Genomic DNA, 23,407 nt, shown 5'->3' with positions numbered 1-23,407 from the left:
GATATACAGTCTCGATAAAGTTTCTTTCACTTAGTAACTTCAAGTTCAATAACGATATGGTGTTCATGTCATGTTTGCAAAAGGAATAACGATAAAATGGAATTCAACCGAATAACAATTTATTAATGTTATATCAAATAACCGTTTAAATTTAACACAGATTGTATGTAAAACGTAACAGAACCATTACCTTAGTCCAACTTTACTTAGGCCTACGTTTTACCGACAACCACGCCATTTCCATGTGTATTAGCACAGGAAGTTGGTACTGCGCATGTGCGTATAAAATGTTACTGTAACTGAGTTGTCGTTTTATCCGATTTAATAGACCGCACTGACCGTTACAGTCGTACTCTGAATACCTCGGCAATAATTACGCTATTGTTTCAGCAGTTTACAGTTTAATAGGCACCGATGACTGTTTCATTTCTTCACCTGTAAAAACATCAGCCGAGTAGACCTACCGGTGTGTCAGAGATTAGTTCCGCTTCAGCGAGCGGGTAGATGAGTTGCTGACTATCGTGTGTACTATTATCGGCGACCGCCTTAGGAAATTACCTGATGTAAGTAAAACAGTACCGTTTATCACTGACAGTTGTTGTTATAAGATTCCACCGACAATTTCTTTCATGACTTTATGAAACACTTATAATCGCGTATAATAATCGGTAGAATTGTAGGCCTAGTGCCGATACAAACGGAATTTCGATGTTGAAAAAATGTCGGCGTTTACCACCGATCGTTGGGACACAAAAATGATGCTTCGAGTTATTCGATCATTTTAACTATGATTTTTATTGTTGGGACCAAATTTTCACTTCGTATTATCCGAGTTTTTCGAGTTTTTCGAATTCGAGTTTTCAGAGTTTTTTTTACTATGATAAAGAGAGAATTTGGCAGGGACTGACGAAGTACTTCGAGTTAAGCGGGGTATTCGAGTTTCCGAGTTCGAGTTAACGAAGTTCCACTGTACTAGTATGTATGCAGAAGCATATGTGTGTAAATGAAATAATAAATTCACTAAATATTGATTCAATAAGCAGGATTATAGATATTGCATCGGAAGATGTATAATGAATGTCAATGAGAATGCAGTAGTTGAAAACCTTAACAATAATTTATAAGTTTGTCTTTGTGTTTGTTAATTATGATTTCAAAAAGAAAATAGTATTATGATAATTTTAATATAGTTAGGAATTATAATAATTATTTGATTATATAAATATATACATAGACTTTGATCTCGGAAAATAATATTGCAAATGGATGAAGCAGTACTTACATACAGTATGTAAGTATTACTACCGTCGTACAATCAAATATTATCTGATGTTCTGACTTTCAAACAACAATATATTGCAGACTCCATTTGCTTTCCATTGAACGCAATTTCTAATTTCAATACATTGTAACAAGAAGAAATGATATCTATAAATTGGAACACATTAGGCCTCTGATGATACTTTATAGATACATGTATATCTATTGTTAACCTAAACAATATTATAAAAACATTGAGATAACTTAAATTCAATAATTCACATTTATATATATACATTATGCTTCCATTCTTCCTCATGGTTCAATAATGAACACAGTACCTGCTTCATTTCGTAATTATAGAAAAATTTCATAAAATATTCACGATAATTAACGTACAATCAATTTGCTTCAACGGGGTTCTTTATTTACATTTTTGCTAATATTCATGATTCTATAAAACTCTTTGGAAATCTTTTAGTCTGTTTTGCAGTAACATTCCCTAAAAGATATTTCTAATCTTCCGGGGTATCGCAAAAAATTTCCCCTGACTATTTGACAGCCAGCCAGACGCCAAATCAACAATGAAGTCAGTAAAAATCTTCACGCTAACATCGCTATTACTTGTCACGTGATATAAAGTTACCTTGCAGGGTCACATGACAATTCGATGGAGTGCTTAGAAATAAAGGGCCGTATCTCAAATTTATCAATTTTTTGATTTTGATAAATTACAATTTCGACTGAGCATTTCTTATAGAATATGTACTTTATATCAATGGAAACTGTCTAATTCTTTTAAATCACATAGTATTTTAACAGAATTAGACCATTTCAATTGATATAATGTACAAATTATATAAGAAAATCTCACTCGTAGTTGTAATTTATTAAAATCTAAAAATTGATAAATTTGAGATACGGCCCTTTACTTCTAAGCACTACATGTTGGAGATACGTCCTTGTTCCTCTAAACATTCGAATTAACCATGCAATATAACTTTGTTCATGGAAAACTGCAGATATGACATGGAATATGACATGACGAAAGTGAAGACACGGGACGCATTGAAATGACGTCGATGACGCTTCTTGTCCATTGGTTCACGTGCGGAAACATTTCGTCTATTTGTTCACATTCGGAAACTCTCGTCTAATGGTTCACACCCTGAAACCTATCGTCTATTGGTTCATATCCGGAAACCTATCGTCTATTGGTTCATATCCGGAAATATATGGTCTATTGCTACACATCCGGAAGCTTCTTGATATATTTGACTGCCAGGTAATGCGTAAATGTGATATTTAAGAGAGAGATTTTAACAGGTACAAAAGAAATACCCTGGTTCCATCAACGTTCCTTACTTTGATGGAATTCCTTAAAACTTCGCATAAAACCATGGTGTGATTTAAAGAAAAAATCCTCGTGGAGTAACTTCAAATTCTGTAATACATTCCTATGGGGAAGGTGGGGTTCCCAGAAATGTTAATTTCATCGGGTCGAACAGTTTACCCTCAGAGACCATTCACCAATACATTGCACTGTCAAAGTTGGTTCCCTTGGCTATACATTTAATTCAAATTCACCATGAAGCACTTGCCTAATACGAAGTTAATTGGTTTCCTTGGGATAAGGAATATCGATGAAAATAAGGTCTGATTACAAACTACTAAAATAATTTACTTCTGAACCGCATTAACATTTCATCATCTGAGGGGCATTCTGCCGTACAGCAAGGTACTAACACTTGAGGGTATGATTTAATACCTGTACCAGTCAGTTCCACCTGATCCGCGGTGGCCGAGTGGTTAAGGTGTCCCGACACTTTAACACTAGCCCTCCACCTCTGGGTTGCGAGTTCGAAACCTACGTGGGGCAGTTACCAGGTGCTGACCGTAGGCCGGTGGTTTTTCTCCGGGTACTCCGGCTTTCCTCCACCTCCAAAACCTGGCACGTCCTTAAATGACCCTGGCTGTTAATAGGACGTTAAACATAAACAAACCAAACAAACCAAACCACCTGATCATTATATTTCGTACAGGCAAGAAAATGTGTAAATATTCATTTGATTCAACACGTTAATACGAAATAGGGGGATGTATAGATTCAACACCTATAGCGCGAACTAAATATAAGATTCAACACCTAAGTCGCCAACTAGAAGATGTATAAGATTCAACACCTACAATATACATCGCGAACTTAGTGTAAGATTCAACACCTACAGCGCGAACTAGGGAGAGCTATAGATTGAACAACTACAGCGCGAGTTAGAGAGATGTATAAACTGCAACACCTACAGCGCGAATTAAGGAAATGTATTAGAGACAACACCTTCAGCGCAAACTAGGTCGGTGTACTAGATTTAACGCGACGACATGTCAGTCACTATTCAGAGAAGTATAATTACGTTGTAGACGCACCATTAAAATATCCCGGACCAACCAATAGAACTCTCGTGATGCCATAGCTCTAACCGATACAGTTCACGAGATTATATACATTCTGAGACAAATAAGCAGCTTTGGTTAATTTAGGCAATACGTCAGCCCTTTGGCCGTGAAGGGTCCCTGCTGTCTATTATATGTGGCTAGTGTAAGAAATCACGTGACATATCGGGAGGCTTTCTGACCCTCTCTGACAGCGTATCTACCCGTTTATTTAGTCTGAGTGGCAGTTACACAATCATGTTAGGTCGTTATTTATTCCACTAATTCAGCGGCTCTGGAATTCCATTAAATAATAAACATATACGACATATACTAGACATATACGAACATGAAATCATCCGTAATATTTATAAAACTATTTTGTTGTGGTCGAGAACTCATCATCATCTTTTTAATTAATATATCAACATCTTTTACTATTTGTTCTGATTTAGTAATTATCAAAGGTGGTTTATTGACTAATTGTATGTTACCCAACCACGTCCTAGAAATACAGTATGATTGAATTGGCGTTTTCCAAGCTATCGAATGTATTAACAACGAACATTCTGCCTACGGCATTGCTGCCACTGTCCCTAAATATGGCTAACAACACTAGATTATTATTTAATGGAATTCCAGAGCCGCTGAATTAGTGGAACTAGATATTCTGCAGGAATGAATGATTTAGGATTAATATGTGTCTGTGATGTCTTACATATATGTGGTCTAATTTGATGTATTGGTTGTTGGCAATGTCGTAAAACATGTGTATAGTTAAAAAGGGTGTATCCATCGAGTAATGAACTTGAGAGGCGCTAGCATATTACTGATTTATAAAAGGATAATGCAATCTAAGGTGGCATTTAAAAGAACGACAACAGAGTGTTTTTATTAAATGATTTACTTTTATGATTTATATGATGGCTGGGTGTTTTATCGCTACCTCCGAAATTTTGGATATCGGTGTCTTATCGTAGTATAAGACCCCCGTAGTAAGATGACGTTTACTCCTGAGTCAAACGGCAGATGGAGTGTAGTCATCTCCTGGTGTCAGTCTGTCTTTACAAATTTTTTTTGGTAAGCAAACTCCCTCCAATATCTGTTTCTTGATTTCGATGACATTTGAGAAATATTTGGTAGTTTTTTTTAAACTTACCCAGTACGTTGTTTTTAAATCATTGTTTTGTAGACTTGTGAACGCAGACATGGATTTAGTTGTGCCATTTCATATTTGAATTTCATATGAACCAAGGATTTGTTCATGTATTGTATTATTTCTGTAACGCTGGTGCAACATACACGTACAACCCTACATCGATATCCATTCTACCAGTGGTGCAGCAGAACGTTTGAATCAGTTACAGTACTACCGCTTTGGTATAACAATTGTATTTAAGAAAACATCGATATAAAGCTTGGACATCAGGCCAAACTTTCATAATTACATAGTACTGCTGTGTAAACAATGCAATATGTTTTCATTTTTTGTACATTGTATGTTTCTGTTGTTTTCCTATCAGGTCGATATTAAAATACCCAACATTAACAAACAATTATTACCTGCCATATGGCATATGGTCAAAATAGTGTTTTATCAAAACTTGTCAAAATCTCCTTTAAATTAATCCTACAGAATATTCTAGCTTATCAAGATGACATAATCATATACTGTAAAGATCTATCTTTAAAACTGTTGTCTCATCAATTCAGATTAATGCAACAGATACATATTCTTTATATAAAAAAAACGGAATGTTGTAAAATGTTTCATTCAGATTTTGAAAACATGGCATGATCGCTGTGGCTAATACTCATATTATGCATTTCCCCTCTTAAGTAAGTCTTACGCGTGGTTTGCTTACCATTAACCCGTTCCCTGCTATTGAATTCCGATTTGAAAATCTTTGAAGTCACAATGATTCCGCAGATGACATTATAATCCTATCATACAGTATGTCTGCATTTACAGGCTAACTCACAAGGACAATATGTTTGGTTGTATATGTCATACTTACAGTTTACTTATCTAGCTAATGAATTTCTTACCCAAACAATATATGTTTATATATTTTATGTCGTTTCAGACACATTCCATAGGAACGCATAGAGAACAGAAACTCCGCCTTTTGCAGGCTGAGACTGAATGCTACGAGAAGATGTTTAGTAATGAGACTTACGAAAATCCTAATGGAGGTATGTATAGCCTGTCTATATAATAGGAGTTAAGGTTGGACAACTCTGTGACGTCAAAACATCCCTGTATAAAACTCATCTCACATATGTTTTTGGAAAGCAGAAAATGCATAATTTAGCCGTGTGCTATTTTGATGCTCTGGCCGGTCAATAATACCAATTTGTCATTTTTATGGGATTTTAAGTGAATTTTGCTGTTTTGACCTTTAACAGGACAAATCCATAAATACTATTTTTGTAGGATATATATGAATGCTTGCAGAACTGACAAGAACAGTATTTTCTTTTAAGTTATGGAAGTTGATCTGTTCTTTTAATTAGAATACCAGTTAAAGCTACCAATATTCCTAATCATTAATGGCAAAATAATATTTTTCACAATTTTGTGCAGATTTAACGCTTTGTACAAAAAGTTCTAATATTAAACTTTTTTTAAAGTATTCAGTAGATCAAAAGTAAAAGTTAATCTTCCTAAAACCAGCCATAAGAATGGGAGGTCCGTGTTTTTCTTTTTTTCTTCCCCTTATTATGTTATATTTCACCATTTCAAAGCACCAGAAATGTACTTAGAAGTATATATATTATTTTCATGGAATTGATAATTTGAGGGATCAATTTAGAGACGACAAAAAAGGTGATTTTTTTTATATTTCATGAAGGGCAAGAAATACAAATTTTCAAAATGGCTGTCGAATTTGGCGAGTTATTAAAATTCCTGTTAAAAACTTCTATAATCAGCAGATGTCTCGATTATTGGGTAAATATTACAAAAAAAAACCTCACACAAGACTTACACGAGACTTGATCGTGATTGCAACCACAGAGGATATATCCTTAACTCTACAATGCCTACATGTGCACAAATGGTTCTGTCCCTATGTCTGTTATAGGTCTAAAGTCATTAGCTTTACATTAGATTAAATCAAATATCAATAAACCGTTAGAAATGATATATCTACCTCGGCTGAATTCACTTACCCGAGAAATGTGATACCGAGACTGGAGACCAAGATGAATGTCATTGATATCAGTATTCAAGGGCTGACAAATCTTTCTATTTGCCTTATGCAAATTTGATAATCGTGAAAACAATCGCATGCATTATTAATGGTTTTATGGAATCCGGATGTTTTGTGTTTACTTTGAATCTAGCATGTGGAGATACATGTATATGTTTAATGCAATGACATTTTACATAGCTGTATGGTGAAATCCATTTATATTATATAGGTCTAGGTTTTGGTCGACGCCTATGATCACTTTAGGCCCTTAACATGAGAAGGACGAAACAGCTTTTTACTTACTGTTTTGTGCAATACAGAATTGATTCTCATGATAAATAGACATTTCATAATACATTTATTATCAATTGTAACATAAAGATATGGATACGAAAGAGAACATCGACAAACAAACGAAACAGTAAATCTAACAAAATATCGAGAAACGATTGCAACATACGAACACTATATTAAGCAAATTGTGTATTGAGGCCATGAAAAGGGACAAGGAGGAAAGGACCAGGCGTTCCTGAAGGATAATTGTGTCAGGACTTTCTTAGGCTCTTTGAAAATATCACTCCTCATATACATTCTGTCTTCATAAAAGGTCCTTACTGTGGTGTTGCTTGGGATACCGTCATGTGTTGGAATGCTACCCCCGCCGGGACGACCGCCCAACAGCGTTGTGCTAGCTACATCGACGGCTTTATGAAGTCGGGTAGGTCAATGTAGAGATATCTCAATCTAAACCCCTTAATATGTATTGAATAATCAATTTTCTATGTTGTTAAACAAATTGTTATAATTGCTACGAAGTCTACACGACTTGATGTTTGATATACTATCATATTGTAATGATGCTGTGACCATTGTTTTAGTTTATTCTCCACTAGGAATATGACGCAATGTCATAAGTATAGTAACGTACATTCCGACGCCGACAACATATTTACCATTAAAGTGTTAAACAACATAAGATTATATTTTAAAATTATCATAACATGGCAACACGCTCTCCGTTAAAAGCTTTAACATTTTCGTTACAAAGTGAAACAGTATTTAATTTAATTAGTTTGCGTTGTCAACAGTACTTTTCTTTATCAGACTACATATAACCATATGATGTATATTTGATATATATTACTTTCTCGACCTTCCAGCTTTTGCCACTAGATACTGCACCGAAAATGGAACATGGTTTATCAACCCTATGACGAACAAGACATGGACAGATTTCAATCCATGTGTCCCTCTGAAGGGACTAATGACAATAGGCGTGCGTACGTTTATTTGTATCAGGAATAGGTTGACTGGAATTGTATATTCATTCAATTATAGTGTTAATAGGTATCTGTTGTTTTATTGTTTCGGGGAAGTACATTAGTTTGTATCAAGAATAGTTTTGAATTTTATGATTCATTCAATTGTAGTCTTAACCGCTATATTTTGTTTTATTGTTTCGGGGAAGTACGTTCGTTTGTATCAAGAATAGGTTCATTGGAAACGTGTTGTTCATGCAATTGTTCATTTTAATAATTATTTTATTGTATTGTTTCATCAAATAGATTGGCGATTATGTAACTGAGCTCATTATATCTGATTTCGTTTATTTATACAAGGATGGTAATATTTCTAAGTGATGCAATATTGACGCAATTGCTGAATTACTGTATGTTATGTTTTGTATTTACAGGAACACCTACCTAGAATCCGTCTGATGTACAACATCGGTTATGGCGTTTCCCTTTGTTCTTTGGTTATTGCCGTCTTTATAATGCTGTGCTGCAGGTAAGTATTGTCATTGTAGTTACTGTCACAGGATATGGGAGGTATTGTCACGTGATACAGTAGATACCATAACATGGTATTGTAGTTACTGTCACATGTTATGGGATGTATTGTCACGTGATACAGTAAATACCATAACATGGTATTGTATTTACTGTCACATGATATGGGATGTATTGTCACGTGTTACAGTAGATACCATAACATGGTATTGTAGTTACTGTCACATGATATGGGAGGTATTGTCACGTGATACAGTATATAACGTAACACGGTATTGTAGTTACTGTCACATGACATGGGGGTGCTGTGAAGTGATGTAATGTAGCTGTATGGTCAGTCACGTGAAACAGTCGCCACTGCCACGTATACATTATTGGGTATGGTATCTCTCTAAAGCTGTATTAAATATTAGTACTGTCCCGTGATATAGCAGATATTATCACGCGATATGATAGGTAATGTCACATATATACATGGGTAATGTAGTTACTATCACATGATATGGTAGGTACTGTACCTATATGACCAGTCACGTGATATAGTAAATACTGTCGCGTTTACACCATTGGGTTTGTCATTTTTATAATGCCGTGTTGCTGATTAGAAGTCATGTGGTCGACTTCTGTGAGCTGGGATCAACAAGTCAACCTATCGAAAAAGACACAACAACATGCAGACATGCAATTGCATTTAATTAGAACTCTGGCTTACAATAACATAGGGATATCATATCCGCTCATAAAAGTCATCAACCTATCACTTTTAATTATACATGTCGTTCCTATGTTTTGCTACATGTGCCTGACCATGGAAGTGACAAGAATGGGACATAGAGCAGGCCATTGATAATAAAGTGTGAAGGATAACTAACAACAATGATAACAGCAAAAAAATAACAAATATGTCGCTTTATAAACAAAAACAATAACACATATATCGCTCGATAAACACAGATAGGGAGTATTAAAGTGCCACCATAACCTGAATTCGAACTCAACAGTAGACCATAGGTCAGAATACTCATAAAATTAGGTAAATTGTTTGTAGTTAAGATCAAGAACAAAAGTACAGAAATTTACAAAATAGAATTTCAAAGATCCAATGAAAAAGTGAAAAATGTCATACACCTGTGGTGTTGACACTAAATTTGCCAAAACACAGTCCCCTGGTACCCTTTGAACTGTTTATTCAATATATCTGAGGAGTTGTCTCCTCATGCTGCTACAAAAACAGGTTTGGTAAAATTGGTTCTTGGGGAAATTCTATTACTTCTGCATATTTGTTTTACCACGTGGGAGTGGCCTGCTTAACAACCAATTCTGATCAATATGTGTTTTCCCTAGCGATTTATAATAATAATTTAATTTTGTATGAAACATGCATTTTCATTGGCTGAAATAATTTTGTGATACCTTCATTTTTGATTGGCTGATGACGTTGCGTAATAATTTATCACAGAAAAGAGTTCGCCAAAGAAAGTGAAATATCTTGGTGTGTATAAGACGAAATTAAATTATAAGAATTAACATTAATTATTTTTTCTGTTATACAGTCATAACATAAAAAAAACTGGAGTGTACTCTCTTCATAAACCGCTTCGCGGTTTATTTAGAGTACACTCCAGTTTTTTCTGTTATGACTGTATAACAGAAAAAAATAATTGATGTTAATCCTTAAATAGATAACATTTCTTTAACGACTCCTGATGATTTGATTGTCAGTATCATTTTCGTGCTATAAACCCATCTGTTGTTCTATGGTATTACCTCACTACCGTGAATGAGTGATAAGGACAAGTTATCGCTATGGGACTTAATAACACTCTACTCTTCTAACATTCTTAGCAAAAACGTCCGAAAATCTAATAATAATAATGGAGAGAATTGACAGGAAACATTAGCTATGGACGCTGATATACCCCTTGTAACACTAACACACGTTTAACGGATTTATATGACAAAACTTATTGTTTCAGTGAATGTTCCATCTCGCTTCAAATATCATCATATCGATCCTAACGACAATTATTACGGTCAATCCAACATGGCCGACAAGAATAATGCAGGGAGATACTAAATACAAAATGAAGTCATTTGTGCACGAATTGCCATCAAACTGTTGTTCCGGATTCTCATAGTACCCCATATTACACGTGATTTGTCCAGCGGTGTAAAGATATCCATATTGTTTTATTGTTATTTTTCTTATCCCCATTTCTTTGTTTACAAAAAACAACTTTGAATCATAGTGAAGTTAGTGCTGAATAGATGAGATTAAAAACGATACGCCTTCAGCGAGAGCTCACAGATGTAACAGTAACTTTTGATGGTGTAGACTTATGCATGTCCGTCCCTCTGACCACAAACCGGAAATACGTCACATTATGACGACTGGATAAAGATCACTATGCACTCATCTGTTACTCTGATATTCTGAATTCCAGAAACAGGAAATACGTCACAGTGTGACTTTTAGATAAAACCAGTACGCACTCAGTATTTATTCTGATATTCTGTATTCCACAGACGACTAAACTCCAAAAGCAATACCCTACACATCAACCTGTTCCTCGCCTTCATTTTCCGTGCCTTGATGTCGTTCCTTAAGGACAGTTTGTTTGTGGAAGGACTCGGATTGGAGAAGGATATCATCCGCGGAGAGGAGGGTATCATGTTTCGGAATGACGGAAGTATGGTACGAGGAATACCACCAACTCGATATACGACGATATACGCTGATATTGATGAATACAATTTGTTATTCATTTTAGACTGTCATGAAACTTATTTCAATAAAGGCAACCCGCTATTTCATGAATGTTTGCTGATACGGGAAATACAATTAACTCTATTTCAATAGATATGTGACATTTAAAAAGTCTGTCAAATTGCTATTCAATATTAAATAACACTACAGTATTGAACTTATATCGATAATACCAGCTCTTGGTTTAATATGATTTGCTGATGTTGATAATACAATTTTTTCCACAGTAGTTAAATTAAAACAACATACAGATAAACCTCGTTGCTATTTTTATATTTTTGTACAAAATATTTAATTTTCTGTCACGCAGCATTGGGAGTGTAAACTGCTATTTACCTTGTTCGTGTACGGGGTGCTGGCCTCCAGTATGTGGATCTTCATGGAAGCTTTATATCTACATGTCCTGGTATATAGAACCCTCTTCACGGAAAGACATGGCGTCAAAATGTATATCATCCTCGGATGGAGTGAGTGTACAACATATATAGAAAATGAAAGTAGATCAAACATGGCAACAACAAACGGTATAGGTTTCAAATTGATTATGATAAAATATTATTAAATTAAATATTATTGAATACAATTTCTTTGTATAATATGGTAATTGGTATTTAGTATCATTGATCAAGTTATATATATGGCTATTCACACATTTGCATCAAAATATAGTTTGAAGGTATCGGAATTGTTTTGTGGGAAACGGAAAACATCCATGGTGCCTTTCAGCGTAATCTTCCTGTGAAAATTTAGAACTGAAAGAAAAAGAACCAAGCAGGGGTTTAATCATAAGGTTCTTTACAAAATATGACCTTGAAAAGATATGGAATACCTTAAAACTTTTTAAATAGTGGAATACACGGCACAAGTTGCATTCCTGCCAATTATACAGGCATTGATAGGTGTAAAAACGGTTTTAAAATTACACTTTTATACAGATAACATTATAACAGTTTATAATCTCATGCTCTCAAGTAGATATTGGAATTTAGACAATAATTTCAGTCTTTATGACAGACACTTCATATGAACTACAGTAAGCACAGTTTTCGCGACAACAGATACCAATTACACAATAGGACAACTATTTATATCGAAATCCTTGACGTTACCGATCTGGTGTAATTAGCATGATAAACAATACCTCTACATTTATAATTATGTGTAATAGTAGCTAGAATTGCTTTATTAATAACATCAAATGCTTTGAATTGTTGTGTAAATGCCAAATTAGTTTTCCCTCTGACGTCACAATGATAGTTTTGCTCATCCTCCACATCATAAATAACATGTCGTTATCATTCCAATACCATTAATACAGCATCTACAACAAACTGATCTGCAGTCTGCAATATATGGTCCAGTGTAAAATTCGGATGTCTTTTAGCTAAATGATTTGTCTTCCGCTTAAATCTACAATTTTTATCTACGATACTTATGTCAAAATATCTATTTGCGAGTGATATGTTATGTGTTAAAATTATAATTTATATTTTTTAGTGTTTGTCCACCTCCCTTATCAAGAAATGCTTCGGCCCATACTATTTTTTTCTTGAATTTTACATCTTTGATCTTAGCATCAGTGACGAGTCATAGAAGACGGAAACAGCGGTAAAATTAGCGGGCTGAAGTTAGCAGCGGATTCGTTATTTGAGATTCGAACCCCCAATCCGCTGCTGCAGCGGATTCGTTATTTGAATCCCCAATAACGAATAACGAATCCGCTGCTAACTTCAGCCCGCTTGTAAAATTCAGTTTGTATCAATTAAGTTTGAATGATAACGTTTAGATGAGTTACTATATATACACATACTGTTACATTACTTAGATAACAAGTGAACCTATTTGTTTTACATATATTGTCACCTGTTTAAGTGTCGTCACAACTGGTTCTTTATTTACAGTACTACCGGTCGTCTTCCTCATACCGTGGGTCATTGTGCGGATCAACTTGGAAGATTTACTGTAAGTGGTCGTTTAGTGGCGCATTACGTAGGACTATTTAAGTGATTACTAAATAGGATACAGGAAAATAATTCAAATTAATTTATTATATATAATTCTAAAAATAATTAAACAAGTAAGTTTATTTAGCAGTAATGAATACACGTGAACTTATAATGAACAATATTGGTTATTTGGATAATAAAACAATGTTTATGTACATGTAAATATATGTGTGAATAAGAGTTACAGATGTTAAAGCGATTGCCTAGGATTTGACACTCCAACCATTACACTTGAACGACCTGTAATGTTTACCTGTTCTAGGTGTTGGAATACCAGTCCTACGAAGGAGTTTATGTGGATAATCACCGGCCCGGTAATCCTAACGACTGTGGTAAGCTTTTAATACACATTCCTAATCGACATTAAACATACCTTTAAGAACTTTTGACTACAATAATATATGAGACAGTGCATGAAAGTTATATAATTAATTATTACTAGGCATATACTTTTTTTTATATTATTCATCCAAAGACCAATTTCTAGGATTTCACCTCGCAAATGAAGCCTAATTTTGGTTTTCTCCCTGACCTGAATCTCAGTAAATTATTCCAATAATTTTGAAAGCTGAAAAACTTTTCCTGAAATTAAGCGACAATCAGCGCTTTATGGAAGGAATAGCATAAAAGTACCTTTTAGTGGAAGAAAAATGGCGATCTCTCATACTAATATACCCACAATATCCCTCTGGTTGGTTATGTTCATTGGAAGAGATACTTCGTAAAAAGCAACAATATATCGAAATGCACATATACAGTGATGACCTTATGGTCAGTAATTACTGATACCATAACCAATACCCGTCATCTAGGATGGCAGTTCAGTCAACTACAGATGATGGATATAAATGGAAACAAATCAGCTTATATATGACACCAGAAACGGGAATTAGATTGAACAACTAAAGACTGCAGCTATTAGTGACCTCTTTGTCCATTTATATCGTGGAGGGTAAAAGTGTCAGGAACCAATTACACATTAGAAAATGTCTTTATATTTCATGATGTCCACTCAAGTCTTGGACAGAGGTCTATATTTCATTATATCAATTTCGATTTCCTCCGATTTATTATGCATAGCCAGTGGCGAAGGTTAGAAATGTTCGCACAGCTTTGGCCATGGAACGGACAGCTCATTTCATGTTTATATATATTTAATTATTTCATTTATATATTCGTAGATGATAGACATAGCTGGTAGACTTCGGTCCCCAAGGTTTCTCGTTGCCTGAATGCTCGTATTCATTTGAATAGTGACACGGCTTAGAATTTACTCACGTGTTTGGTGTTATTTTGAAATCCAAGTCTAGATATGGTTATTTCTTTTATAAGTTTTTTCCCACAATCTCATAAGCATCAACAATTTAAGACCTTTGTATAACATAAAAGTCCTAGAAGGACTAAGCAAGCTGTATGATGCAGCCCACTTTTGCCTCTAAGGTATTTTATTCTAAACTAGTGAATATTGTTAGATGTTTATGCTTTGTGTATGTTTTACTTTATATTTCTTTTATTTCAGATTAATTTCATTTTCTTCATAAATATAGTGCGTGTTTTGTTTACTCGAGTTAAGACAAACAGAAATGTATCGGGAGCTCGGAAAATAAGGTAATACATGCTCCTGTTATCGTTATTTGGGAAATATTTACACCGGAAACAGGTGTTTGTGAAGATTTTAAATATTGCATATAACGTACAATAAAATGATTAGATCATTACCAACCAATCTGATTGAAATGCAGGAACCATTGCGTTGTACCTTCAGATGTTCAGGCGAAAAATGTTGTAAACGAAGCCATAGACCGATGGTTTTAATTACATTGGTTACTTACAGGATTAAATATAAATCTGCAATGATAATAACGTGATAAGATAGTGCCATTAAAGATAACTATTTAATTTAACCTGGTTTTGTATTATGCAGTGCTCCATAAAACATTAACACTTTAAATGAACTTCCCTTAAAAACCAATTTGCAGAAATTGACAATTCAGATTTTATAATCATTTTATGTTCAATTTATAATCAAAAAAAAAAAAAAACTTCTCTTGCATAACATTGCTAATACTGTTTTCTAAAAGAACGTTTTCACCAGATGCGTTCCACATAAAATACGTTCTGTTTAAAAATCTTAAGACCAATTTACGTAGCTGTTCTCATTTATTTCCATAAATTACACAACCATTTGCAAGAAAATTACTTAGCTATTTACATTCTTATTCCCATTATGATGAAGTACATTATAACTAATCGGACTTTCATTAATTGAATATCGCTATTTCTATTTTTTCATGTGTAATTTAACTTGATAATAGCATTCTTATTTTGTATTATGTTCTAATAATAACGCTGTATTATGCATATGAATTGCCAGAAAACTCGCCAAGTTCATCGGAGTGCTGATTCCACTGTTTGGAGTGTGTTACATTGTATTCGCTGTGCTGTTCAGAGTAGAATTGGACGAAGACTTGGATATACCATATTTGTATGGCGAAATGTTCTACAATTCCTTCCAGGTATTTGCACCTGCGATAATCAATTTCATATACAATTGTACATTGTATATATAACAAATAAAAAATAAATAGAAACATTCGAATGGCATCATCAATATTGTAGAAAAGATAAACTTAAACAACGAGTCGTTTTAGCACTAGAGCCTCTAACAAGAACATCGCAATCTTTAACTCCTGATTTCTGTTTGACGTAATGTCTGACGTCACATTTGACGTCACACTTGACGTAAACAAATTTCAATCATAACCGTGACATTAATATTTTATATCCATTCTTTTTTCAGGGATTTATTCTTGCAATATTGTTTTGCTTTTTGAATGAAGAGGTGAGTAAGATATTTTATCTCTCTATCTAGGCATGATTAGTATATCGCTAAATGCTTGTCTGTCCCTTCAATTAATGTCCAAATCATGTTCGTTCTACTAACCCCGACTAGTTGTATGGGCTTATCAAATTATAGTTGGTGGCATGCTCAACACATTTATCAATGCGGGCAAATAGTAAGTAAGGTTATTTCAAGTGAAAGAATGAATAGATATATATGTATTCGTGTATTAATGTCACCCCAAATTGCGAGGTTCATGCGAGACAAAAAAAAAACGGCAGGGACAGAAACCCAAAAACCAAACGGAAGCTAAATGTATTAGTATTAACCACACTGTATCATATTTTGGCACCCATTTTACCATGAACAATATGTAAGACGCCAACAGTCAAAACCGTAGTGACCTAATATATCTAGTCAATAAAAACTTCATATATGTTTGATATCTCAAGACATTGCCGATATCGTGTTATCTTTTATCGCAGTAAATCGAGTGTAAATTATGAACAAAATATATAACATTTACAGGTAACCCAGACATATTAACGAGTATCGAACGAATAAAACTTGATATCAAACAAAATAAAATATATCATTGAATGGCTCTTCTTACAAAATTTCCCTGTAGTCTTTATCAAAATTGTCAGCTGTCGACGTCTTTATTCAAATGAAATATTCACAGCAGGGAATAGGAAATAGCCGCTGTCATAGGTACAGCTTAGTGGCAAACCGCATATGTTGGTTATATATTGTAATTACAGATTAACAGACAACAGAAAAAATATGTAATGTCCTATAAACGTATTGATGAAAAAAAAAAACCCATAAAAACCATGATTACGATAAGTGAGCTCTGATACAGATGCTAACTTAATAGCTGTTTTACCTTATCGCGGAGTAAAACAAAAAGGGCGATCAGATCCTGGCCATTTTACTATCATGCTTTTCCAACGCGATGTTGTAAACACCGAGGACGATGATATTAACACACACAATAAATAACAATTTTAGTTTGAGCACGGCTCTGAATATAAACAAAAATAGCGCTTAGCGTATATAAAACGTTGATTGGTTGTAATATCTATAGGCCGCACACTATTTATATGTAAATGGGACGACTTGATGTTGACGTGAACGTAAATTTGACTGTACAGGGGAAACATTTAAACATTCAAACACTACAGACCATATCGGGGCAATGTGGTATTACTATATCAGACGATATCGAGGCTGTGTGATATTACTCTATCAGGCGATATCGATGGTGTGTGATATTACTATATCAGGCGATATCGAGGCTGTGTGATATAACTAAATCAGGCGATATCGAGGCTGTGTGATATTGTTAAATCAGGTGATATCGAGGCTATGTAATATTACTATATCAGGCGATATCGAGGCTATGTAATATTACTATATCAGACGATATCGAGGCTGTGTAATATTACTACATTTTGTATATCAGGCATATCGGGGCTGTGTAATATTACTATATCAGACGATATCAAGGATGTGTGATGTTAGAATATCAGACGATATCGAGGCTGTGTGATATTACTATATTAGGCGATATCGAGGCTGTGTGATATAACTATATCAGGAGATATCGAGGCTGTGTGATATTTTTAGATCAGGCAATATTGAGGCTGTGTGATATTACTGTTTTAGGCGATATCGAGGCTGTGTGATATAACTATATCAGGCGATATCGAGGCTGTTATAACAAAATTGTTGTGGTATAAGCTGTTTTAAATTACCTAACTGAGTTATTGTGTTTGCGAATGAGATGTGAATTAGTGTTTTTGTTGCTTCTGTTTTAGGGCATGGCAGCTCATTTCACATGTCGACGTCGTAAAGCTGTACAATACGAACTTTCTAACACAGGTTCTGTTTCCTTTGTGTCTTATCATCATACTATTTTCGGCCTCGTCTTTTGTATGTACAATAACCTCTGTCTAAACAGGACTCTGTCTAAACAGGACTCTATCCAATCGGGACCTTGGTATAAAATGGTTAACAAACTTAGTCTCTACGAAGTCGTTTTGCATCAGCACTAGTGCCAATCGGCCTTTTCAGCCTCTTCGATATTCCAACAATATCCCATCTTTTCAATACTTCAATACAATAGTTACCCTGTGTCGGTTCCCTTCAGGTTAGAATATTAAAAAACCTGGCTTCCAAGTTGCATTAAATAAAATGAATGACAGGAGCTTCGATTATTTAGCAAACTCTAGTCAAAAGATGATTGGGGAATTTTCCAAATACCGCAAGTTGTTACTCGTAGAATATGACAATATTTTATTGTTATAACTAATACAATAGCAATGGTACAATTGACATATATAAATATATGATTTTAAAGTTATGTTGCATTATGAAATATAAGTTGTATGTACATATCCCGATACATTTTAGTGAAGTGTTTCTGAAGTATGTGCCTATACATTCACATATACACTTTGATATATTAAATCTCCTATTTTAGCTTTTTATTGTAATGAATAATTATATAAAATAGACCCTCTACAATCCGAAATTCTTAACAATCACAAACGCTCTACCAACCCAATAGAGTCCGGTGTGGACAGAGTCCATTGTAAATTGTAAGTGTCTGATAAATGCACATGGTGTTTCTTGTATGGCATGCACCTGTATATGTACGGTGGCATATAGATAACTCGACTTTTCTTAATCAATATATCACGTAATCATATATTATAGTAGAGAGAACACCTGGCCACCACATCAGTATTTACAGATACTGGTGTACAACCTGTCTGTTATTGACGCCGTGTTGTAGATTTGTACATAAAGTTGTCCACTCGTTGTTGCCTGCCAAATTAAATAGATTGCATGAGTTTTAAAATGAATTTGTGACTAACCTCATCCGTCATTTATATCATATGGCCGTTATGCATATATGAGGGGCCACGGTGGCCGAGTGGTTAAGGTGTCTCGACACTTTATCACTAGCCCTCCACCTCTGGGTTGCGAGATCGAAACCAACGTGGGGCAGTTGTCTGGTATTGACCGGTCGGTGGTTTTTCTCCGGGTACTCCAGCTTTCCTCCATCTCCAAAACCTGACACGTCCTTAAATAACCCTCGCCGGACATTAAACAAAATAAATCAAATATGCATTTACATTGAATACAATTTTTTTGAATTATCAAATGTAAGATGTGTTACTTTGTTTGAATTATCGCCCCGTGAGAAGCCAGGGTCGTTTTGAGGCGGGGTCTCCCTGTAGGATCTCTAATTAACCGACTGAGCTATCGCGGCCACTCCAAAGAATGTAAACGGTATTAGAGTTTCATATTAAAATATGAGCAAATATTACTGAATGCGAATCATTTCCTGTGCGTTGGTTTTATTTATGTGAAAGTATATATGTATATGAAGCGCATTGTTTAACCTTTCATTTTTTGTCATATAAAATTGTCCCGCCTGAGTGCAAAACAAGTACATGTACTTCGTTTGTTGTTGTCATTAGTATTTATTTTTTCGAATGACAACAATTAAACTATATTCTCGAAACTTTTATGATACTTTCTGTAACAGTAACTTGTCATCTGAAATAGAAAGTACAGTTATACAAAGCTTTAAAAATATATATTTTGAGTAAACAAGTGCTTGGTTTTTTTTAGCAATGGTATATAGCAGCTAAATTTAATATAATAACGCGTTATTGTATCCGTTATAATAACTTCAGTAAAATCAATATCTACTATTACGAATAGTTTATAATTAACATACTTGCTAACCGACACAGTATTTGTTCCTAATTTTTGATTCAAGACTTCGTCAAACTTTTCTTTAAAAAATACTTGCTTGAAGCCATTATCATTATTAGTATTTTTTTCTTTTTTTTTCAAAAATCAAAGTTCATGAAAACCAATAACGTAAGTCTTATAACAACAAATTGTCATTGACAGATTGATTTTGTTGAAGCATAATGGGCGACAATCTATTCATCAAATCACCCAAATTGTATTCATATCGACTTATATTAACATATTAACATCTGATATCAGTGCAGTGCTTCCATTTACATTTATTTCCACTAACTTGAAACAAAATTTATAATTTGCCACTTACTGACGTCAACTAGTTCCCAGAACAGCTGGTATAGCAGGCAAAATATATAGTTTGTATTATCATCATAAACAACGAGCACATAAAATGGTTTTAAAACAATATTATTATCTCTCCCTTCTTCAGCTTAGTAAACTATGACTGCGTTTAAATTAGCGTAAACGCAGTGGAAAAAAGGCTCAGCGGATTAATAAGCGCGGGAATCGGTAACATAATCATGACGTCGTCTCTTTGTGATGTTACCGTAACCAAATTGTTTATATAGAAATGCACAGCAATGCAATAAGCAACGTGTGTATATCTACAATCGGTTAAATTACAGTAGACATTCAGGAGTTTGATACTCGAGTGAGCTTTTTGCTTATGTTTGTTTTACGCAGGGCTCCTGCACGATGTTCTAAGTCGACGTATGGTCGTTTTTATACAGTTGTAAACTGAGACATTGCCACTCTTATTAGCACATACCGTATTTAATTTCATGATCTAAAAGACAGTTCAGAATTTTCCAAATGATCATTTCAATCCACCGCTCATTTTTTGACGATGTTGCTCCTAAATAATATCATTTCATTACATTATGTCATATTTATCAATACGAAACATGTTGCCCAATGTCAAATATTCAATATGTTATTTGTCCACAACATCGAATTCTTCACATAAGAAATGCGACATTTAAAAAATGGTTCAGTGAATATTCAACGAAAGGGTTATGTGGTAGCAAAATGTTCCTTACATAAAATGCTTCAACTTCGCACATTTTAATAGAAATAGAAATAGTAATCACACATGTCGAAATACCATTGATATATTTTTGGATGTAAAACATTTAGCGATATTTACTTATATAAGTTAAATAGTATACATGTATTGTTAACTGGAGCAATCACATTCCAAAACATTTCCTGCTGACTAAGTGGGATAAAATTATACCTTTAACTATGCGCATTATAACATTTTCATGGTTCCCGGAATAAATTATGTCATCTTTTAGGAATCAGCATTGCATTTGGATTTTCATTTCGGTGACAACCTGACTTAATTTTTTTATCTAATTTACAACCTTCTTTACTGACTGGACGAAAATTGATTTTACATATCAAAGTTAGTACATTTGTTTGTGTTGCTGCTGAAGCCAATTCCAACTAACAGATTAGTGTTATCAGAATGTCGTGTATAGAAGACGTAATACGCTCCCTGCATTATGAGTATAACGCTTAAATATCCATTGTATAAATACACAACACGCATGTCACCATCAGCAACTTATTACTTATTACGAAACTCATGTCATTCTTTTAAATTTCAGGTCCATCTCGAACTCCAGCGATTCTGGCACAGATATGCACTCGGGCGCCATGATAGTTATGTCTACACCAGAACGGCATTCATGTCGTCATGGCGACATGGATCACAAGTGTCACGTATACCTTCAAATAACGGTCAAAATAGTGACTCATCGGTTAATGGCCGACTCTTGTGGTCTTCACGAAAAAGCAGCAACTACAACGCAGCTGTCAAAAAAGGAGCACAATCATATAACACTAGATCGTCATGGAAACGAGACAATACCCTGGACTCTAACGGATCCCTGAGAACCCGTCCTGGGGAGACGGATTGTAAGACGTGTTATCTTGGACTACCACAAAGAGATTCTACCAGGCAAGAGTTCATTGAAATGAGATGAAAGTACGTCCGTATGGCCCTACGGACAAGTGACTTGTACTCGAATAACGTGAACGGTCACCTACCCCCTGCTGCTGGGTGAGCCTTAATTGGATTATCATGCAATGTCCAACATCGCCAGATCAATATCATTCATAACGGTTAATAGAGAATGTCGATGTATTTACATGGTTCTATTTACACTGCCAAAATGTAAGAGAATTGAATCAAAACAGGATCAGGGACAATCAGCAGAGGTCTGAAGTTGATCATATAGTGCGTAATATTTCCAATCGTATAACAGATTAACTGCTTCTTCATTTAACAAAACAACATGTAACGCTTGCAGGAATCCATACAATCACAGTGTTCACGTCGTAAAACAGATGAATATGCTTGAGTAAATTACCATTATCGCCATTTCATATATGTTACAGTAATCAGGACGACGAAACACACCGTTGTGTTTTCAAATAACCATTGTACAGCCAATAAGCTGTGATTTATTTAAGTTTTCATTCTGAATGATGTATGTCCGTACAGGACAATGCGTTACGGCATGAATCACCGTTACATTAAGTATGCTGCTGAAAAAATTTGATTCGGTAAGGCAATTGGCGACATATTGCTTTATGTTCTTCATGTAGCAGGATTGAAATGAAATGTAATGAAAAGCAACCATATCAGATTTCGATTAAAATGATACTCATAATTCATATGTAATTTGCATCAATGTAATAGTATGTGATTTCATGAAGGTTTATATTGTTGTTTTTTATTTATTTTTTTGTTCGCTTCACGTTCCCTTAGATTATTAAATGACTTACAGATTTGCTTAAAATTTACTAATTTCCCCATGTGTCCAAGATAATATGTTCTCCATTACATCATCTAATGTGGTAAACAATAGCCTGTTATGTTTCTATATCATTACATATACTATAAAAACAATGATTCATCTATCCATCAATGACGTTTTCATCTCTGAAGATAATGTATAATAAGATTTCTAAATGACGTTTTCCGACATGTGATTAAAAATGACCATATATGGGCATATTGTATTTAATGTTGGGTCAGTTTTGTAATGTATATCGATTGGTAATAATCAAAACAACACAGCTTTTGAAGCACCAAGGCAAGCTGTGGTTATTATCAAAGGAGACGTCAAACGGGAGAAGCTAAAGAAGAAACGTATTGGAACCAAATCACTAGTCGTCTCAAAACAGTGAACGTTATATATGTTTAGCCTAATGTTTTATTCAACACGATAATCACAAAAGGTTGCGAACAATAATCAAACTTAAAATGTTCAATCCGAAATCTATAATAATTATTTCTACATTCAGTAAGCATG

General features: G+C 34.5%; 1 protein-coding gene across 1 annotated transcript in view; it reads left to right on the top strand.

The window, feature by feature from the left end:
- LOC117344008 (secretin receptor-like) overlaps positions 1-23,119 on the top strand; it is a 98,732-nt gene extending 75,613 nt beyond the window's left edge. The window contains exons 2-13 of the mRNA XM_033906602.1: positions 5,778-5,886; positions 7,495-7,605; positions 8,048-8,163; positions 8,581-8,675; positions 11,204-11,372; positions 11,755-11,911; positions 13,346-13,406; positions 13,713-13,782; positions 14,970-15,058; positions 15,825-15,966; positions 16,251-16,292; positions 21,695-23,119. Coding sequence (XP_033762493.1) covers positions 5,778-5,886; positions 7,495-7,605; positions 8,048-8,163; positions 8,581-8,675; positions 11,204-11,372; positions 11,755-11,911; positions 13,346-13,406; positions 13,713-13,782; positions 14,970-15,058; positions 15,825-15,966; positions 16,251-16,292; positions 21,695-22,072 — 1,539 coding nt within the window. The 3' untranslated portion in view covers positions 22,073-23,119. The remainder of the gene's footprint in view (positions 1-5,777; positions 5,887-7,494; positions 7,606-8,047; positions 8,164-8,580; positions 8,676-11,203; positions 11,373-11,754; positions 11,912-13,345; positions 13,407-13,712; positions 13,783-14,969; positions 15,059-15,824; positions 15,967-16,250; positions 16,293-21,694) is intronic.
- The last annotated feature ends 288 nt before the right edge of the window (positions 23,120-23,407 follow it).

The sequence above is a fragment of the Pecten maximus genome, chromosome 15, assembly GCF_902652985.1.
Source record: "Pecten maximus chromosome 15, xPecMax1.1, whole genome shotgun sequence".
Classification (NCBI taxonomy): domain Eukaryota; kingdom Metazoa; phylum Mollusca; class Bivalvia; order Pectinida; family Pectinidae; genus Pecten; species Pecten maximus.
This window is presented reverse-complemented; position numbering and strand designations above follow the sequence as displayed.